The 19,594-nt window shown below is 42.1% G+C and overlaps 2 protein-coding genes across 3 annotated transcripts; both read left to right on the top strand.

The window, feature by feature from the left end:
* The first annotated feature begins 54 nt into the window (after positions 1–54).
* On the top strand, positions 55–2,159 carry LOC128756010 (uncharacterized). The gene is made up of 5 exons (XM_053860168.1): positions 55–91; positions 171–482; positions 566–604; positions 727–858; positions 1,730–2,159. Exons 1-5 carry the CDS (start codon positions 55–57, stop codon positions 1,915–1,917), a joined length of 708 nt encoding a protein of 235 aa, XP_053716143.1. The 3' UTR covers positions 1,918–2,159.
* A 144-nt stretch (positions 2,160–2,303) lies between these two features.
* Positions 2,304–18,842, top strand: si:ch211-129c21.1 (uncharacterized protein LOC563087 homolog). 2 transcript variants are annotated; one of them, XM_053852291.1, is made up of 14 exons: positions 2,304–2,433; positions 10,189–10,652; positions 10,900–11,042; positions 11,952–12,014; positions 12,268–12,366; positions 13,677–13,776; positions 14,028–14,138; positions 14,208–14,359; positions 14,454–14,626; positions 15,425–15,581; positions 15,653–15,875; positions 16,491–16,606; positions 16,697–16,910; positions 17,465–18,840. In XM_053852291.1, exons 2-14 carry the CDS (start codon positions 10,544–10,546, stop codon positions 18,196–18,198), a joined length of 2,394 nt encoding a protein of 797 aa, XP_053708266.1. In that variant the 5' UTR covers positions 2,304–2,433; positions 10,189–10,543; the 3' UTR covers positions 18,199–18,840. The 2 variants fall into 2 exon arrangements, with proteins under 2 accessions (XP_053708266.1, XP_053708276.1); XM_053852301.1 differs by lacking the exon at positions 10,189–10,652 and having other exon boundaries at positions 2,323–2,433; positions 17,465–18,842.
* The last annotated feature ends 752 nt before the right edge of the window (positions 18,843–19,594 follow it).

Raw genomic sequence — 19,594 nt, 5'->3', positions numbered from 1 at the left:
ACATGCTTTCTGCTCAGTGCAGGAGGATGCATGTGACAGGATGTCTTTCTCAAGATGTCTTTGAGAGTGTGTGTGCAGCTGTTACTCACAGGTAAGATGCATGACAAACTTGCAAACTATTGTATACTTATAGTACTTCAACTTTTATAGTGCTTGTTTATCTTTTGCAGTGACCATGGTCACATCTGCCCAATCTATAGCGGAAACAAACAAACAACAAACAAAGACTGTTAAAGCTGGTTCTTCCGTGACTTTGGAGTTTGATGTGAACTGTTCTCGCTGTTTGGCTGTTTCCATTGTAAGGATGTCAAATGGTGTGTCTGAAAATGTATCTAAATACAACGTGACGGTTGACAAGTCGACATGTAGGGCTCACCTCACAGACGTTACTGAAAAGGACAGCGGCGTCTACTTTTGTAAGGTCACACGTGAGATTCCAACAATTGCATCACAAAACAGCAGTGGAATTCATCTAATCGTAGGTGAGTTCGATGGCAGTGAACTAATCTGCTTCACATATTTCTGCTCTGCTTCTCTTAAAGCTAAATTATTTCCTCTATAACAGCTCAGACCTCTATGGATAGCACAACAATACCCACAACAGGTGTGTGTCTTGTTGACTAAACAGAACAGCGGCGCTCAATTCTCATTCTGAAAACATGTTTCTCAATTCATAATGAAATGTTTTCAGTGGTGTGTCAAGTTTATTTTTTGCTTTCTTTCCAGTTAGTCCCACTGATGAGCCCTCCACAGAGGACTGGATTTGGGTTATTGTTATTCCAATGGGAGCATGTCTCTCTGTGAAACTTCTGTTCATCACATTCTTGGTTTTCGGAAGAATAAAACAAAGACGCAGAGGTAACTTTCTTGTTCTCTACTCCGACTTGAGTGCAGGAGTTAGACTTGAGTTTTCTGTCATGAATTTGTGCGGTTTGGTTTAAAGTGTTTTTATTATTCCACCACTACTCTGTGAATTAGCTAGATTTTCAGAACTCATTACATTGAATGCTCATCTCTTGGTCATGAGGCGCAAACTCAGATAACACGTGGCTTCTGTGGGTTCTCACTTCATCGTGAAACCAAAGTGCAAGGCAGATAGTCGCTGTGGGTTTTCAACACTTGAACAATGGTTTCGCGTCATCTTCACTTACCCGACACATTTATAGGTTTTCAGTCAAATAGGTGGAAAATGTGTCAGTGCAGGGGTGCACCACCATTTGTACAGCAATGGATAACACCGTCTGTGCAGACTGATCAACCCACGCTGCATAAGGGAGCGTGTTCGCTGTTGAGGTTCCTGCCCACTGCTGTCAGGAAGCACAATGTCTGACTGGACTCATTTTTTTCAGTCTCTGCACTTATACTTTAATAGGATCCTTAAGTCTATTTATAATTATTAATAATAATGTTATTCTTTTTCTTTGTCACAATATTTGTTTATTCTAAATATTTATTGAAATACTAAGTCCTTATTTGTGCAATATGTGGCTGATTCATGTATAAGAATCATTTTATGCACTTCTTATACAGTATGTTTGGTTTTCGTGTTGAATGTCTTCAGTGTGACAAATTGAATTATAATCTCCCTAATCTAATCAAATCTACTCCTCGGATTTTACCTGCAGCCCATCAATCTAGCAAAATGTCAGCTCCATGATGCGAAGATTGGAGTGTTTTATTTGAACCAGATGGGGGCAGTATATTATCAGATTTTTGCTCTTGCTTTCAGAGCGACAATGTCCCATCTACGCAAACGCACATCCTGTAACCATGAAGAAATCTCTGCAACCTCCCCGACAACCAGAACGGGGCTCATCTGACACCAGCAACTTGAAGACTGCCTCTTCCTCACAAAACCTCAGGTCCCCAAGTCCAAACGCATCCAGGCCACCTGCTGGAGGCCATCGTAGACAGTGACTGTCAATCACGTTTTTTTTTTCCCTGGATATTAATGAATATATTTAGGGTGATTATTACAGATTCCAGCTACTATTTCACCACGTGACCAAAATGATCATTTTTAATAATTAATAATTAATACTGTTCTTGTACTGAAAGTGTTTGAATGATGTGTGTTGGGTAATGCTGTAATGTTTAATGGTATAAACGGTTGTATGGCCTCACTTTTTCACTCCTTCTTTCTTCACTGTTGAATAAATGATCACTTGCGCTCGTGTGTAGTTGCGTGCTCTCTAACAGTAGTGTGCGGCAGACAAGCGTGGTTGTGCAGGTGGAAGCTGATTGGCTGAAATTCAACCAGCGCGTTTGAAGAGTCACGTGACCTGGCGCTGCCTTTTCGCCCAGATTATCTGCTGGTCTGAAACGAGGAGTCAACCTGAACACAGGTGGGACGCGACCCGACCTTAGGACTGTACCTGACCCACCACCGTGTCTGGACGAACCGAAGCGAGTGTGGCAGAAGCAGAACTCCAGGTGAGTCTGGAACGCGCGACGCGGTTTCGCGTGCGCTCTGTTTTTTTGTTTGTTTGTTTCTTTTGGTCTCTGGAAGCGGAGGAGCGCGCAGACAGTCACTTTGAATTGTCAGTCTTATCTGAGATTATGGGAAATCCTCATCTAATAATAGCAGAGCCGGTGTTCGAGAGTGCGAGTGCGTGTGCGGGACAACACTTGTCTCACTTGTTTAAGAGCGACCGCGATAAACAAAAACACATTTGGGTTCCCCTGAGTAAAGACAACACACTCATGACGGAAAACGTTTGCAAAAATAAGTGTTTCCTGCGGGACGGTTCTGTGAGAGTGGTGCTGCTGTCAGTGTGAACATGTTATTTAAAGTTCCAGTCGAGACTCTCAGCACTTGATATGTATCCTGCTGAGCTTTTACTCCGAGCTGTCAGTGCACTTGCCCAATTTTAGACGTCACACTGTAACCCAGAGGAGTGAAGGGGAGTGGAGTCACTGACACCACATTCAAGAGTGTGTGCAACACTTCACAGCTTTTTAGACGGGAAGCAACTCGAGTGCCTTTTAATATCGGATATGGTTTACTCATCCCTTACTCATCATGACCCTAAATAGAATTCTAGCAGACCTGATTAAAAAAAAAAACCATCCTATTACAGGGTAATACCAGACTGGAACCAACATCATCGCGCTTTAAAACTCTGCCACAACACAATGTGATTTCCATTAGTTGTTTGCATCTTGCAGGCGTTCGTATGACTTGTTTTTTGATGCGTTTTTATTGAAATGGCATGTCTCTTTGATCAGGTGCTGCATAGTGCACAGAGCCTGAGGTCAGTCAACATGGCGTCTGGTTGGTGTTTGTCTTGCCATTTGCTCGTGGGTTTGTCCAGATATGCTTGGACTCCTAAGTGCAATTTTTTTAAAACAGTCATTACAAATAGTCATAAAATTAAAGCAGCTAACAAGGCTGCTTATTAAAATAAAAACTGAGTACTATCGGTTTCTAGTAATTACAGATATTTACATTTAACATTAATTGTTGTTTGTTTGACATAATGACTATTACAGGTACCTTTGTTAATTATTTAAAAGAACATCAGACTATGAGCAACTAAATTGTTTTGAAAATTGTTTTATTATTATTACATTATTTTAATGGTCAACAATAAAAGAAGGTCCATCCATAAAATGTCATGAATTGGTCCTCCAATTCCCTCAGATGTCTCGAAGTCATTCCACAGTGACTTAATGTATTGGACAATATATTAAGAGCAGAGAGGAACCTTCAGATTCAAGTTGCAGCTGGCTTATGAATTGTGCAATAGCATGCTGTGTTGCAATAATATTGATAACTGAACAGTGAAAAGTCGTCAAAATTACTTGAGTTTACTTGAACACATGTACAGTCCAACTGATAACTTGTAGTCTTTGTCTCAAGAGTAGGTTGTTTGAAAGGTACAAAACAATCTGTCAGTATTATAATAAAAAAACGGATGCATCACTTTCACTGACTTTTGAGTCAACCTATTAAAAAGAAAAAGGAAAAAAATCCCCATGCGTCAACAATTCTGAGAGTCATATGTCTGCTCAGTTCCGTGATGAAGTTTCATCAGTTGTGTGAATCTGTCCATGAACTTGTCACACCACACAGGTGCAGACGTGTCGTGTCAATCGCTTTCCTTTTGTGCCTCAGCTCCAGCAGCGACATGTTTGAGCGTTCATTCATATTGATGGCAAATCATGAGTCAGCGCTTTAATCTGATGATGAGTAATAAACGCCATACGTCATTGTTATTGGAAAGTTCTTTTGTTAAAAATGCACGATTCCTTTGAAGATACTGCTGATGAAGATATTTATTCTCTACTTTCAGTCATGAGAAAAAGCTGGCATAGACTGCAAATTAAAGAAACTGCTGACTGGGTAGTTTTTTTTTTTTTTAATACATAAGTGGGTTGAATATATTAAGAAAAGCTTTTAAGCTAATGTCTACTTTCTTTTGTAACACTGATTTTACTTGGTAATCATGCTAAGATATTGTTTTGAAAAGTGAATATTAATATTTGTAATTATTATTATTTTTTTTTAATTAATAAAGGACCTCGACTATGGTCATTAGAAGTCATTCGACCGTAATTATTTGCGTAGACTGGTCGAGTGTACTTGTTTGTCATATTACTATTTTTTACTTGTTTGTCATATTACTATTTTTTTGTCTCTTTTTCTCTTAGTTTCATTCATATGACTGAACAGAACTGATAGCTCAAGTCACCTAATATTATTCTTTGAGATCCTCCACTATTTTAGCAGTCAAGGTCTTCCAAAATGTGTGTGTGTGTTTTCCACTATTTCTCAACAGTCTGTGACCCAAGGTGCGTCAAAGGTGTGGCGCCTCCCACACACAGCTTCCTGTTTAGGTCGCTGTAATGGAACAAAGTCGCTACTCACGACCTGGCATGATAACAACCAGGGGAGAGACACTGACTCAACACAAGTGTAGCCGCAGACTAGTTCCCCAGGTCCCAGGTTATTCAGTTACAGGCGGTGAGGCAGAAGACCTCGCCCTTCCTGCAGTCACACAAGTGTGAAGTGGTGGTTCCCTCCAGCTGTTTGACGCTTCATGCGTCCTCACCGATCTAAATCTCTTCTGACTCATGTGACGACAACAGCGGTGTGTGCGTGTGTGTGCCTGCTCAGATGCTCTCGTCGGTGTTTGGAGCATGAGTTGGAAGACTTTGTGCCTGTTGATAAGGTGGAGGCTTCAAAACAGGCTATAAATACCGCTTCAATTGTGTCTGGAGATACGGCTGTAGGGCTTCTCCAACATTACAAGTTCAAGTGCAACCCACTCATCCGTTTGCTGCTTGACAAGTAAACACTCCAAAACCGCAGGAAAGAGCCTGCTATTGATCTTTTCTTTATGAAAGCTATCAGTTCTGCTTTTGGTATTATTAAAGCTGTGCACCTGTTATGTCTGGGTCTGCAGTCGCTGGGAGGAACCATCCCGTGCAAACCCACGCTGTTGTACCGATTATTCTTTAATGTGTGTATGATGAGCAGCATACGGAAGCAGAATACCAAGTAGTGTCGAACCAGTCAGTTGTTCAGGACCGTTCCTGGAGCTGGTTTGGCCTGCTGCACTAGAAACAGTGTTGATCCCTGATAAACAGAGGACAACTGAATGTTTCAGCAGTGTATCTGTGTGTTTATGACTTGTCTTTGATGACCTCAGGAAACCTAAAATTGCATGATTGTGCGCCTGCTGCTTGAGGTCTCTTCGGGCAGAGGTGTCTAACACTCTAATACTGTTGAGGCAAAACAGCCACAACAAGAAAACAGTGTTAACATATACAGTATCAAAGTGAAGTTTAGCTGGGAGTAAAAGCGCAACTTGTAGTGTAGTATGGAACTTTTGGCAGTTGGAACAGTTTGGCGTCTTTGGACAGGATTCAGAGACGAAAAGGAATGTATTCATTCGTGATGGATTTTATAAAAAGGTTGTGACAAAATAAGTTCCTTTGAACACGAGTTGGTGTCATATTCTTGAATTGGCTTTTGAAAGATCTGATTTATGTGAGCGAAAACATGCTATAAGACAATTTTCTTCTTCCTTTTTTTTGCATGTTTCAGATGTGACATGAGATTTTTTTACAGCTTAAAGTACAGAGTGGATGGAATACACAAGGTTTCCAGTTTTTCTGGGTACGCTCGTCACTATCTCGGAAACATTTTGAAGAAAATCAAAGGCGGCTGACATACAGATTCATTTCAAAGCATTTTGCTCATCCTCTTTTCTGTCTTGTTTTTGTGCAGATCTCTTCATTTCCAGCCTTTGAAATTCCATCTTTTAAATAACCAACTACACAGAAAGAACTTGTCAGTTCAATGTGTTCAGAGCGTTGTCGTCGTGTGAGCTGAAATCCTCAGTACAAGTTGTTGTAACATTCTTCATATTATTGTTGCTGTTATTTATGTTGATAGATTTTTGTCATTCAACACTACAGTACCTCATCTCCCACATCACGACGCATTCTGCACTACACTCTAGTACTTTCATTCAGAATTGTACTACAACAGCAATAACTGTCTGGTTAAATAACTATAGCATCAGTATATACAATTGCAATATTTTCTCTGGACACTTTTGCTATTGATACTACTTTAATTACATCTAATCAATCTAAAACAACATGCAGACAATTATGTTAATGACTACCAGTACCATTACCAGCTTTATTTCTGCAACGAATAACTTTTTATTCCAGTAAAATAACTTTGATCGGTGACAAAATACTAAAACAATATTGCTATTGCATACTGTCTCTGCAAAAAATAGCAAATAGAGTTACTTCCACATCACAAATTCTGCTACTGCAATTCCATTTTTCCTTCCATTTTTTTCTAACTGAGACAGTAAAATTAATCTACGAAAGCGACTAGGTACATTGAACTAGATTAGCTACAGTACTGCCGCAATGAAAACAACTTGTAAGTGGACTAGTGATATCACCGTGACATGACTGCTACTACTTTACCACTCACAGCAACATAGTGCTTCATGGCTTGATCAGGTTTACTGTGCTGTTGTGCCATTTGCCACTTTGAGTTTGAATACATGTGGATTCCAAGTAATGAAACAGCAACTGCAGCATCTGAAAACACTTCTTTCACTTCTGTGAATTGTGAGCTCAGAAATGGAAAAAAGTCTTCGAGGCCCGACACACACCCATCGGCGTTACCAAGATCCTGCAAAAGTAAACAAAGTAAAACCGTGCATGGTATGCTTTTCTATTATTGTAGTAGTTCCATTCTTTCCGCACTGTCTGGAAGAATCTGTCAAAGAGTTTGAAAAACAACCTGCATGTCATTCCATTCAGCTGTAGCACTCCACCCCCATCCTCCTCGCCTCTGCTGCCTGAGGGGAAACGTATGCAAGATGTCGCAGCTTTGACAACAGATGAGCAGTCCCACACATGCAGCGACTCGTCTTGCTGAGTCGTCTAACAACAGAGTGGGTAGATGTTGCCAAAAGTCAGGTTGCACACCAGCGTCTTGCTGTCTCTCGTGGAAACTTGGATGTTGTCATTTTGGCATCTGTCAACAGCTGGGGTCTCTGCGCCTGGCTTTGAATCCTTCCGCTGCTCTGTTTTGAAATCTAAATGATAGCTGTGAAGCCGCCTTTTTCATCTAGGTGCGAGCCCTTAAGATAACGGTGAGATTTCATCCTGAAGTTCTCTCTCATGTATTTTTTTTTGTTATTCTGAGAAAACCTTGATGAATATTGAATGAGCCCGCACAGCTCACTTAGTCAAAACTTATAGGAACTTGCAAAAGAAGCGGAAAGTCTCAATTCAGCATGAATCCCTGGGCAGTACAGCAGTGAATTAACGTGATCTGTATGCATGCCCAAACCTGAACTGAGCCCCTATACAGCTCGGGCCCTGCTGAGCCGAGAGGAAGCAGGGTCTTATCAGCCAGGAGGACAGGAAGAGAGCGCCGAGGAGGAAGAGAGAGTGGGGAAGTTGGAGCAGAATTTCATTTCACGTCAGCTTTCCTTGTCGTGCTCACAGCTCTGTTTTTGACAGCCGTGGTGTAAAAAGTGGCCTGAAGTCAGTGGGCAAGAACAAATTATGTGTCTCATAGAGAAGAAGGCCTGGACAGTTAATGGAAATCACAGCTTTCTTATTGTGACACTTGAAATCAAAGGGACGGCTTTTGAAGAAAGTAAAGGGAGAGCCTTGCGAATGAGCACGACTGGCATATCAATTTGGTCATACTGCAATGTGCTGCGAGACCGAAGACACCCCACCTGGGACTCCAACATTGGTATGGGAAGAAGAAAACATTGAAAGGCCTGCTGCTAAAATCTCCCTCAAAGTGCTTGTTGTTCATATCATCTTATCATTCAATTTCAAACAAATACAAATGTGTTTTGGATACGTCTTAGTCTGTTGGGAGCTATAAGGCAATGGAAGTGGACAACAATGAGGATGAAAAGTCTCAGTAGACTCACTCCCTGTTGATATTTGAAGATGAATTGAACTAGTTTGCTGTCAATCTTTCTGTCGCTTTCCCTCAATGTAAATCTACGGCCAAAGCAGACCACTCAAAACAGCATCAATCAGAGGGGGATTGGAACCATGTGCCACTAAAAAGACCTATTCACTCTTTCTATACAACAGGAGGGATACAGACAATTGCCTCAACCTGATCTGACATCATCTGCGAATGACTCATAATTACACATTTGTATCACCCTTAATTACATGTTAGTCTCCCGTCCATCAGTTCAGTGACAGTTCAGTTTGTGCCTTTACTCATCACCTGGATTTGATCCAATCATTGTGCAGTAACTGTCTGTTATTATCATCCGCTTCCTTTGGTTTGAAAGATAAAGGGCATCTGTAGTCTCCCGCAGAGCTGGTCATTGGTGACGCACCACTCTGCTCAGTATGATGGAACCAGGCAGAGGCATGTAGGAAAGTGAACCATGTCCAACTGTGAAAAATGACTCCCAAACTGGCCTCAAACCCTGGTCACTTTTCTTCATCCATGCTTCTCCTCCCCTGCATCACTGTCTCAAGGTTTCCTTTCAAAAGAGCCCAATAAATCCTGTGTCCTTTGAAAATCCTCATTACTTGTGTCCATCCCACCTCTGACACCATTTGTCACTGAGATGAATGGATTTGATGTATATTAGGTGGCCACAATGCTTAGTAGACTGGTAGTGTAGACCAGACCTGCCCTAATACAAATCTGAGAGGGTCGCAACATTTTTTTTAGTGCCATTTCACATTAGAAATCTTATTGAACACATGGGTGTTATGTTGACTGGAGGCCAAGAAGAAAGGACTTCACCCTCCACTTTCTATTCATCTGTGGACCTGGAGCAAGTCATGCGTTTGCACAAAAGCTAGCAAACAGTGTGCGTGTGGATACATTTTCAATATGTGTCATTCAACATAATACATTGTTTTGACAGTTAAATGACTATTTAAATGTAAAAAAAGACAAAACAAAATGCTGCTAACATGTAGCTAACTGAGAAAATATGCCTAAACTTTGAACTTCTCGATGTACAATGACAAACGTTCACTCCTAAAATGTTATTATTTAGTTTTTCTGCAAATTGATCTGAGCCTGAGCTAGTGTGGGTAGGGCTGAGCAGGCTGGTGGTCGTCTCACAGTTAATGTTAAAGTCGCAGTATGAATTCCATGTATCTACATTAGACCTTTGGATCATCAGAACCTTACCTGTATTTCATATTCTCGCTCCAACTGAACAAACAGGTCTCTGTGGCTCAGAAGGGCGTCAGCTGAAGTCTCCAGGAAACAGTTCCACAAGGTCACAGAGGTTATCAGCGCTGCTGCATGTGTGAATGTGTCACCAAACTCCTGAGAACCTGAAAGCCACTGACGTTGAACCGAGGATAGCATTTCATATCATTAGCATTATGGAAATATCCTGATCTCGGCTCCTTTGATTTTGACCTGTTTTCCTCTGGAGGATCGCTCGGTTTAATGAACGTCAGATGTTAATTTGCCTTATTGTCCCTTGAAGTTGCAGTGTTTGCTGGTGGTTGTGGATCCCCGGAGAATCATGTGAACCCTCCTTGCGCAATTCATAAATGATCAAAGAAATGATAAATAGAAAGCAAATCATTTTCATTTTCCTCGCTGGGCGTTTTGATGCATTGTCTTTTTATGTGCCGCAAGAAAGCCAGCAGACTGAGCTCCCTAATTTCTCCTCATTCATTTCTTTCCAGCATCGCAGCAGTATGAAGCTGGGTTGCAGTGAGCGTCTTTTGCACTGAGCAGTATGGATTCTGCTCCTCCACCCAGAGAAGACCCCAGTGGCTCATTAGCACAGCGCTGGAGGCTAACACCCACATAGGACGCACTTTTAGACTCTGAACCGAGGACCAGCTTCCATGTACAGACACAGGATCATCTTTGTTCATTTACAAGCATCAGAAGAGGAAGCGATGGCGTGAGGCCGAGCGCCACAGGTGTAGCACCGCATTTTATCAGCAGTCTCCTGGATCAAGACCTTGAACCATGCCCTGTCTGTGACCGGTGCTCCGGCAGAGTACCTGGTCCGAGGAGTGGTGGACTCTGACCATGTCTTTACTCTGGGCCCTGAGCATCGTCTGTGGATCGGTGCTCCATTTTGCATTGGGTGAACTCGACTCTCGCTACTGTATCCCACGCAAGACCGTCCCCTACCAGAGTAAGACCCTCCCCCTCCTCTGTTTTTACAGATGTTGTTTTCCAGTTTCGCCGAGAAAATATCATTTATTAATGGCAAAATCAATGATTTACTTGTCTACGCATAAACCAGCCACATTTGCAAAGAGAGGGGCAACTTTTGTTTCTTTCCAAGTCCAGCACCAGCTGCTTGATAAGCATGTGGTTTATTTCTCTGTATGCAACCTTTCAACCGCAGCACAGTGATAATGAGGTTGGTTGTGTTTCAGATGATCTAAAGCAGTTCAGAGAAGAAGGAATCTATAACTACTCCACGATGCTGATGAGGGACGACATTGGCGTGCTGCTTTTGGGGGCCAGGGGCGTTATCTACGCTCTGGACATCAACAACATCTCTGTCAAAAAGTCAGAGGTAACATGGTGTACTTTCAGATGTCTTTTGTATTTTCTGCTACAGCTGTATGCTGTGTTCTGTGCTTATGCTTCTCTTTTAAAAACGTAAACTGTTTTGATAGTGGACTAGTCACCGACTAGTCAGGATGTGACAAACAATATATATATATTATAAAAGTCTGGAAAAGTCTGACATAACATAAGAACTTAAACGCATATATATATATATATATATATATATATATATATATATATATATATATATATATATATATATATATATATATATATATATATATATATATATATATATATATATATAATAAAAGTCTGGAAAAGTCTGAATATATATATGCGTTTAAGTTCTTATGTTATGTCAGACTTTTCCAGACTTTTATAATATATATATATTGTTTGTCACATCCTGACTAGTCGGTGACTAGTCCACTATCAAAACAGTTTACGTTTTTAAAAGAGAAGCATAAGCACAGAACACAGCATACAGCTGTAGCAGAAAATGTTGCCAAAAGTCAGGTTGCACACCAGCGTCTTGCTGTCTCTCGTGGAAACTTGGATGTATATATATAGATATAATTCCTATTTACACCACTACAATCAAAAGCGCATATATATATATATATATATATATATATATATATATATATATATATATATATACGCGTTTAAGTTCTTATGTTATGTCAGACTTTTCCTTTTCCAAGTTTAGTGCCTCATACAGCACTAAAGTTGTGTAGTAGCAGGATGTGTGTGTTTGTGCATGTGATGTAACAGGTAAGAGGCGCCTTGTCTCAACCAGCACGAGTGCACTGACTGGTTTTCTGTCTGAGAAGCTGGACGAGTTGTTTTATATGCTTTGTGACTTTTCCCCAACGTGCTTTAACATGACACTGTGCTTGTGTTGATGCAGGTGTACTGGAGAGTCACAGATGAGAAGCAGAGGGAGTGCAAGTACAAAGGAAAGCATGCTGAGGTTTGTGGAATGTTTGTCCAAACACATCCATGAAGTGGTATCTTACTCCCATGAATGATTAATCTTCTAACTGCGGAGTGGTGTCTTGTTTACTCTGGTGTGCTTTGCGCAAAGCTTATTGTCCCAGTAAAGGTACAAGAAAAAACAGTGTCCAGCCTTGACCTCGCGTGCGCGTGTGCGTGCATGTTTGTGTTTTTGCGGCTGAACTAACAAAGCTCTGACCCTGACGTTCTCTCTGTGGATCCTGTTGCAGGTGGAATGCCGAAACTATATTCGAACCCTCCACAAAGTGAATGATACTACTATGTTTGTCTGCGGAACAAATGCGTTCAGCCCCATCTGTGACTACATGGTAAGGGTAGCTTCAAGTAAACTTCTCTGGCTTTTGCCATTCATCCACGTCTTCCATTTCTTTGTCGAATTCTTCTAACAAGTGAATGTTTTGAAACAGGATAAAGTCATCACAGGAGCTCAGCTGTGCTATCATTTACTCTCTGATATCTGCCAGTCTTTACTTACAGTAGATCAGACTCCAAGGAATGCGAAACCACTGACAAATACATTTTTAGACTATGATGTTACTAAATATTAGACTGAAAAAAACACACACTGTAGCGACACAGGTGCCCAAGAGTCTCCAACACTCAGCAAATGAAACTGACATATTTTCCTAAATCCTTTCCTAAAGTATTTGCCTACCTTTGTGTCAGTATTAGTGTCGTATGTAGTTTGTATTTCTATCCTTGTTAGGACTTTAGGTGGTTTCTCATAATGCTTTCCCCAGCCTTAAACCTAACCATCCAAACAAATGGGTAAACTTAAGCAGGACTCTGAACCAAACTTAAGCCCAATCATAATGACCAAGTTATTTTGAAGTCCTCATCCTCAAATTGAGGCTTAACTGTATGCAGTCTGGCCAAAGGGCCTCAAAAGTTTTTCCCAATGTTGGACCTCAGTAGGATCGATATGCTTAAACACACACATGCAGACACACACGTTTTTCTATTCCTGTGCAGACATTGTGATTGCCATAACCCTTTCCCCAGCCTCTCACCCTACACCTAACCATCCAAAACACATGGCTAACCTTAACCAGGACACTGAACAAAACTTGAGTTTATTTGAAAGTCTTCATCCTCAAATTGAGGCTTAACCTCGTGGGGTCAGAAAAAAGGGCCCCACAAGTTGGTGTTTTCCCAAAACGCTATAGCGACTTTAAGTCGCTACTTTTTTCTCACAACCCTGCTGCGCGGCTAATATATGGATTTCTACAAGATTTTTTGAGGACTTATTTGAGGGCTTTAATGTGAATAAAAGATGTGAGGAGTTCATGATTCAAGTTCAGAACATTGCACTGTTTGTTTCATGAGTCAGTCTCGAAGCCCGTTTTCAAAACTCGGTTTGAAAAGATTAAAAATTTTAAGCCGGGTGGACCACTGACCTCTCGACAACACAGACAGCACCACTGCATCCGCAGATTATGTATGAACAAGCTCTATTTTCCTTTTTAAATTTAGTGGGTACAGCTAATATTCCAGTGCGTTCTGTAGTCCGGAAATTGCGGTAATTGGTTTCAGGCAGTGATATATTGACAGTACATAATGACGGTTCGTCTTTGGAGTTGTGCTTTCATCTGTGTCCTCCATGTTTGTTTTCTGATAGACATACACCAATGGACAGTTGAGACTGGAGGGAAAGCAGGAGGAGGGAAAGGGGAAGTGTCCTTTCGACCCCTTCCAGAGATACTCCTCCCTCATGGTCGGTGAGTGTCTGGCTCGGGTTTGCTGCCAAGGTTTGGAGGAGGGAACAAACACTGCAGGAAGGTCAAAGTTTGCCAACAGCAATGATAGCTGAGCGATAACTGATGATTGATCGACCTGAGAACTAAATGTCAGCTGTTAACTCATGTCCCTGCAGCTGCACTGCAGCAGAAGAACCTCCAGCAGACATTAATAAGTCAATCAACCTCTTTATCGTGAATTTCCTAGAACTGTATTTTTTCCTGTCCAACAGGAAGTGACCTGTATTCTGCCACATCCATCAACTTCTTGGGGTCGGAGCCAGTGGTCCTGCGCAGCTCAAACTTGGCCCTTCGTACTGAGTTTAAGAGCTCGTGGCTCAGTGGTGAGTCTCCTATTGAGGTTGGAGTGACATTCCCACACGATGTTCACTGTTGCTGCCATGTGTTTTCAGAGCCAAATTTCATCTACATGGACTTTGTGCCTGAGAGTGAAGCTAGCGCAGATGGAGACGATGACAAAGTCTACTTGTTTTTCAGCGAGAACGCCATGGAGTATGACTTCTACAGCAAAGTGGCTGTGTCACGAGTGGCGCGAGTCTGCAAGGTATAATTGAAGAGGCGAGCACATAAGTGCAGTCACAGGACATGTCGAGTTGTTGTGACTAGAACGGAACATGACAGAGGGTGTCTGTGTTTAGGGGGATATGGGCGGACAGCGGACGCTGCAGAGGAAATGGACCTCGTTCCTGAAAGCCCGTCTGGATTGTTCCCTCCCTGGACCCAGCCTGCCCCCAATTGTCCAGGACGTCTTCCTGCTCAGGCATGAGGACTGGAGGCAGAGCGTCTTCTACGCCGTCTTCACTCCACAGTCGTAAGTCAAGCCGCTAAATGCGATTTATCATACACCGGTAAGCCATAACATTATGACCACTTACTTCACCTGCATTTACCATCAAAATAATAAAAGAAGATAAATAGACTGACTAGGATTTGAAGGCAGTGTGCAAACTCACTAGTCTTCAATCCTCGCAGCAAACTCAATCTGTCCAGTCAGTTAGGGTTGCTCGAAACCCCTCATGTGAATCACGGGTCATTTTACCCTCACATCCAGATTTTAAGAGTGTTAATCAGTTGTCATGTTCCAAATAATATAAAAGCAAAAATGATGCAAATAATGAGACACCCACCCACAGTAAATTAAATTAGCCTTTCAAACTAAGTTGCTGTCCATTACATATGAATATTCAGTAAGTACCTTGTAGCAGGTTTGTTTTATGCGCATGATGAAGGTGTGTCAGTTATGAACTGCATCATGGGAGGTTGTCTTTTTCTTCTTTCAAGACACTGTCCAATTGGAAGTTTTGTGCAAGAACACCTGACAGGAGTCATGGGTCATCATAACACCTTCTCTCTGTCTTTTGAGTTTCTCTCGATGAGTTGAAATTGAAACACATGCACTTCTGTGTCATGTGGTGATAATAAAGGAACAGCTCAATGTGTTTTATATTTTATTTTGAATGAGGAAATGTGAATCAAGAGCCAAGTCTTAGTTCTATTGCCTCATTTAAAATCTGATTAAGGGAATTGTGAGGACTGACAGCCTCATACAAACTGTGATGTGGCAGAAACTGCAGGGAAAATAACAGATTCTCCAAAAACTGTGTTGCAGGAGTCTGTCACAGGTCTCTGCAGTCTGTGCTTACAGCGTGTCTGCCACAAGAGACATCTTCAATGAGGGAAAGTTCAAGACCCCGGTTGCTGTGGAGACGTCCCATGTGAAGTGGGTGATGTACACTGGAGAGGTCCCGGTCCCCAGACCCGGAGCAGTAAGTCCGCGCACATGCTGTGAGTCATAAGTGCTGTGAGCTCTTCTCTAAAGGGCTCTTCTGTGTTTCAGTGCATCAACAATGTGGCTCGGAAGATGGGAATGAACCGCTCGCTGGACCTTCCCGACAAAACCCTCCAGTTCATCAGGGACCGTCCCCTTATGGATGAAATTGTTCGCCCTCTCACAGGGGGGCCGCTGCTGCTCAAACAGGGAGCCTTGCTGACTCGGATTGTTGTGGACAGGGTTCAGGCCCTGGACGGAGAGAAACACGCCGTCATGTTTATTGGCACTGGTAAATCTCTTTCATTACACTGGCTGTTATGGCTTGGGGGGGAAATGGGATCAGTTTAGTTTTTTTGGAGCAAGAGGTGCTAAAATATACTTGGATGTTTGTTTAGGTGAAACAAATCTTGTGGGGAACATGAAGAGGTGTGACTGAAATGATTAAAACTGAATGTTGGAATTGGAAAGTAAATATAGGAGTGGAGAGAAAAGGCAAAACAATAGGTGGGTCTCCGAATATGGGTAGGCAGCTGCGTACCACAGTGTTGGACTACTGAATGGCCAGGGCTGCCCATTGTGATGCCACAGATACAGTATATCTACTGTCTATATCTGTTGCAAACGATGACACGCTAAAGGAATGGCAAAACTGGAAAATGGACAAATTGCTATTGTCACATACAGGGGTTGCACAAAATAATGGAAACAGCTTATAAAGCTTTAAGGTGTTTTTTTGGACCCTTTACCCTGACTTCTATCAGGATCCACCATGTCCATGAAGCTATAAAATGAAAAGTTATATCCACCCTTTTTAAAACACATTCTTATCTTACATTGAGCTAACATTGAAATGTTAGTCTCTTATCTACTGATTTATCGGACTATTTTTATTGTCTTCCCGTAGAAAACGGTTATGTACATAAAGCTGTCAACTATGTCGGCGAGATGTTCATCATAGAGGAGATTCAGGTGTTTCGAACAGCTGAGCCCATCAGCGTCCTGCGCCTCCTATCTCACAAGGTATGGTGATTCTTTTTTTTTTTTTAAGACACAATATATTTTTCTGAATAAAATGTTGTGAAATCTGATATCTTTTTTTTGGATCCCCAGGGCCAACTTTTCGCTGGATCAAAGTTTGGTGCCGTCCAGATTCCCATCAGCAACTGCAGCCGTTATGACACTTGTGTGGACTGCATCTTGGCCAGAGACCCCTACTGTGTCTGGGACTTGTCCATGAAACAGTGCTCCTCAGTCTACACTTCGTCCCCCTCTGACTCAGTACAGAGTCTGAAGGAGGGAGACCTCTCAAAATGTCCTAATTTAGGTGGGTATGAATATCAAATACAGGTAAAATGTTGAGTGACCAGACCTATTTGCTCAGGCTGCTCAGAATCTTTCCCTTGCCGATCACATCCTAGGTGATGTATGAAAATTTCAGTTGATTTACATTGCATTGCATGAGATGCTCTTCATTGATCCTCACAGTGGGGAGATTTACTCATGGCACCAGTGCACGACACATAGCGGTGAAGAAGTGAAGAAAAGAACAAGTGCAATTTGGAGATAACAGAGATGTAAAGCAACAATATATGCCAGTAAACAAGAGTTGGTATAGTCTGACATAATTAAGTAAATGTTTTATTTTTGTTTTATTTGAAGTTATTTTTAAGCTTCTGCTGATATTACATCTACATCTAATTACTCGGTCAGATTGACACCAGCCCAAACCTTGCTGTGCTTGTTACTAAATTATTACATAGTAAGTACTAGACCCACTAATTTTAAATACTTTTGTGGTCCACCATCACAAAGCTACTGAAACAGAAACATGTAGAAAGGGGGCACTGATTCAAAACGCCTGATCCCCGTGCTTTCCAGGTCCGGTTGCCGTTGTGGACGTAACACTGGTTCCAGGGAACAACATCCGCCTGACCTGCCAGCTCCACTCCAACTTGGCGAAAGTCCTGTGGCGATTCTCTGATGAAGCACTTCACACCAGCAACAAATACTACGTCTTCAGCTGGGGTCTTCTCATCCTGAATGCCTCCAAGTCAGACTCAGGATTGTACTCGTGTGTCTCGGTGGAATGGATCGGCGGGAGGACATACAACCGCACTGTTGCAGTTTATCGCTTACAGCTACACACGGGGGTGGACCTCAGCTCCACTCCTGGCACTGGGGTGAAAAATTCCACAGAGCCCTCAGAGCCTCCCAACACAGCCGCTCCAGATCCAGAGGACCCTCAGACTCCCGAGAACCAGAGCGAAACCAGCCGAGTGGCTCGCTTAGAAGTTGCAGTGGCCCTGCTGGCGCTCCTCTGCCTGGCCTTGATGGCTGTCATATTTTGGTTCTGGGGTCGAAGGCGATTTCTCAAGCTTGCAAAGCCTTCGAAGGAGAGCGAGGTAAAGAGGCCGTCTGCCGAGTATATGCACATCCCCAACAGAACTTCAGAGATAAAGCTCTTGGGGCCTGAACCAGGGAGACCCTGTATTGCCAACAATAACCACTCTGTTGTGGACTTCAAAGGCAATGGAGAGCACCACTTCACACCCATGGCCAACATCTCCAGCCTGGAGGGACTGGGATTTATAAACGATGAGTCAGAGATTTGACACTGCTTCATGATGGAGTGCACTGACTGTATTCCATATGTGCACTTGGAACACGACGCATCCTTCTGGTTTCCTCTTCCATTTCCTCATGGGCAGCTGCATCTCTCAGACCCTAATGAAACCGTTTTTATGCAAGTATTTTTGTACAATGATAAAATTGTAATATAAACTGTACAGCCAACAACTTTCAGCTATTTATTTGTTGAAATATTGTTTTATACAATTCACGCTGTGAGGTTTGTACATAGCAGACACTGTCACTTCCATCTCCAGGCACATTTCATTTTGCCAGTGTGTGGCGACGTCTCGAATCAGATGTTGTCTCGTCAAATTTCTGAAATTGTCTGAATTATTTTCTGGAGAAATCACTTCTCCTGTCAGTCAGTTTTGTACTCTGTTATTGAAATGTCAATAAAAGGAAAGCTGTATTTCAAATTGTTGTGATTATGTGATGCCTGGAAAGTTTGTTTATTGTTTTTCAAAGAATGAAACTGCACATCCCATGTGATTCAAAAGACGACACGGACTGCACCGCCTTGTCTCCTCAGGCTCCAAATTTGGGGGTCCTTGATGGAAAAGGCTCTTTCAAATTCATCCCCATCTTTGAAACACTCGTGATCACGCAAATACGAGGGGAGCTAAACACGTAGAGGTTGGATCTGGTCTAAAGTCCTGTTTAATTATTCTCCAGATACATTGTCTTATGTGTTTTTGTCTACACGGCCCGCAGAACCACGCCTTTCAAGCTTTACTGCCTTTGAGACCTTTATTGACCAAACCTTCCCTTTTGATTGCACAAGGGCGCCTGGCGCTCCCCAAACTTTTGTTCTAATTGCATCCTGTTACTGACGACTGCTTGATATTTGCTGTCGCCTTGTTAAAACCTGGTGATATATTCCAGCACAGATGGCTCCACTGGTGACCACATTCAGTCAAAATGAAGAAATATGATTTTTAAGTTGTATTCTTTTATGGTATTGTTAATGACCCCAAGTGTTCTGAAATTTTCTTGTTGTGAGAGTCTCCAAATAACTGGCCAGTGTGACTGTGACTCTGCTGCTTGTTTGTCCCTGCAAATGTGTACCATGTGATGAAATCAGGCCATTCAGGGAGTCTGGAATAGTCGTGCTCCTAATGGAGACTTCACTGTTGTTAGGTCACCTGCTAACATATACTGTCAGGTAATAGAAAGATAAGAATCCTATATTCTTAGCAAGAAAGTCGTTTTCAAGGTGACATCAATCGCTTCAAAAGTGAACAATAAATAATCCTAAAGTGCAGTCAGGGTGAAATTTAAAGTTCAAATTTCAAAAGTCTGCATTGTTATATGCACAGTATAAGAAGCATGTTTCGCTGCACAATGAAATTCTAATTTTGCCATCCACCATAAAAATGC

The sequence above is a fragment of the Synchiropus splendidus genome, chromosome 1 (assembly GCF_027744825.2).
Source record: "Synchiropus splendidus isolate RoL2022-P1 chromosome 1, RoL_Sspl_1.0, whole genome shotgun sequence".
NCBI lineage: Eukaryota > Metazoa > Chordata > Actinopteri > Syngnathiformes > Callionymidae > Synchiropus > Synchiropus splendidus.
This window is presented reverse-complemented; position numbering and strand designations above follow the sequence as displayed.

What these genes read in the sequence shown, in the direction of transcription:
- LOC128756010 (XM_053860168.1), top strand. Translation starts at nt 55, where the DNA reads ATGTCTTTGAGAGTGTGTGTGCAGCTGTTACTCACAG. An exon ending in CACAACAATACCCACAACAG is followed by an intron (nt 605 to 726) that starts GTGTGTGTCTTG and finishes CTTTCTTTCCAG; the next exon opens with TTAGTCCCACTGATGAGCCC. An exon ending in AATAAAACAAAGACGCAGAG is followed by an intron (nt 859 to 1,729) that starts GTAACTTTCTTG and finishes TCTTGCTTTCAG; the next exon opens with AGCGACAATGTCCCATCTAC.
- si:ch211-129c21.1 (XM_053852291.1), top strand. Translation starts at nt 10,544, where the DNA reads ATGTCTTTACTCTGGGCCCTGAGCATCGTCTGTGGATCGGTGCTCCAT. An exon ending in ACAAAGGAAAGCATGCTGAG is followed by an intron (nt 12,015 to 12,267) that starts GTTTGTGGAATG and finishes ATCCTGTTGCAG; the next exon opens with GTGGAATGCCGAAACTATAT. An exon ending in GCCGTCTTCACTCCACAGTC is followed by an intron (nt 14,627 to 15,424) that starts GTAAGTCAAGCC and finishes ACTGTGTTGCAG; the next exon opens with GAGTCTGTCACAGGTCTCTG.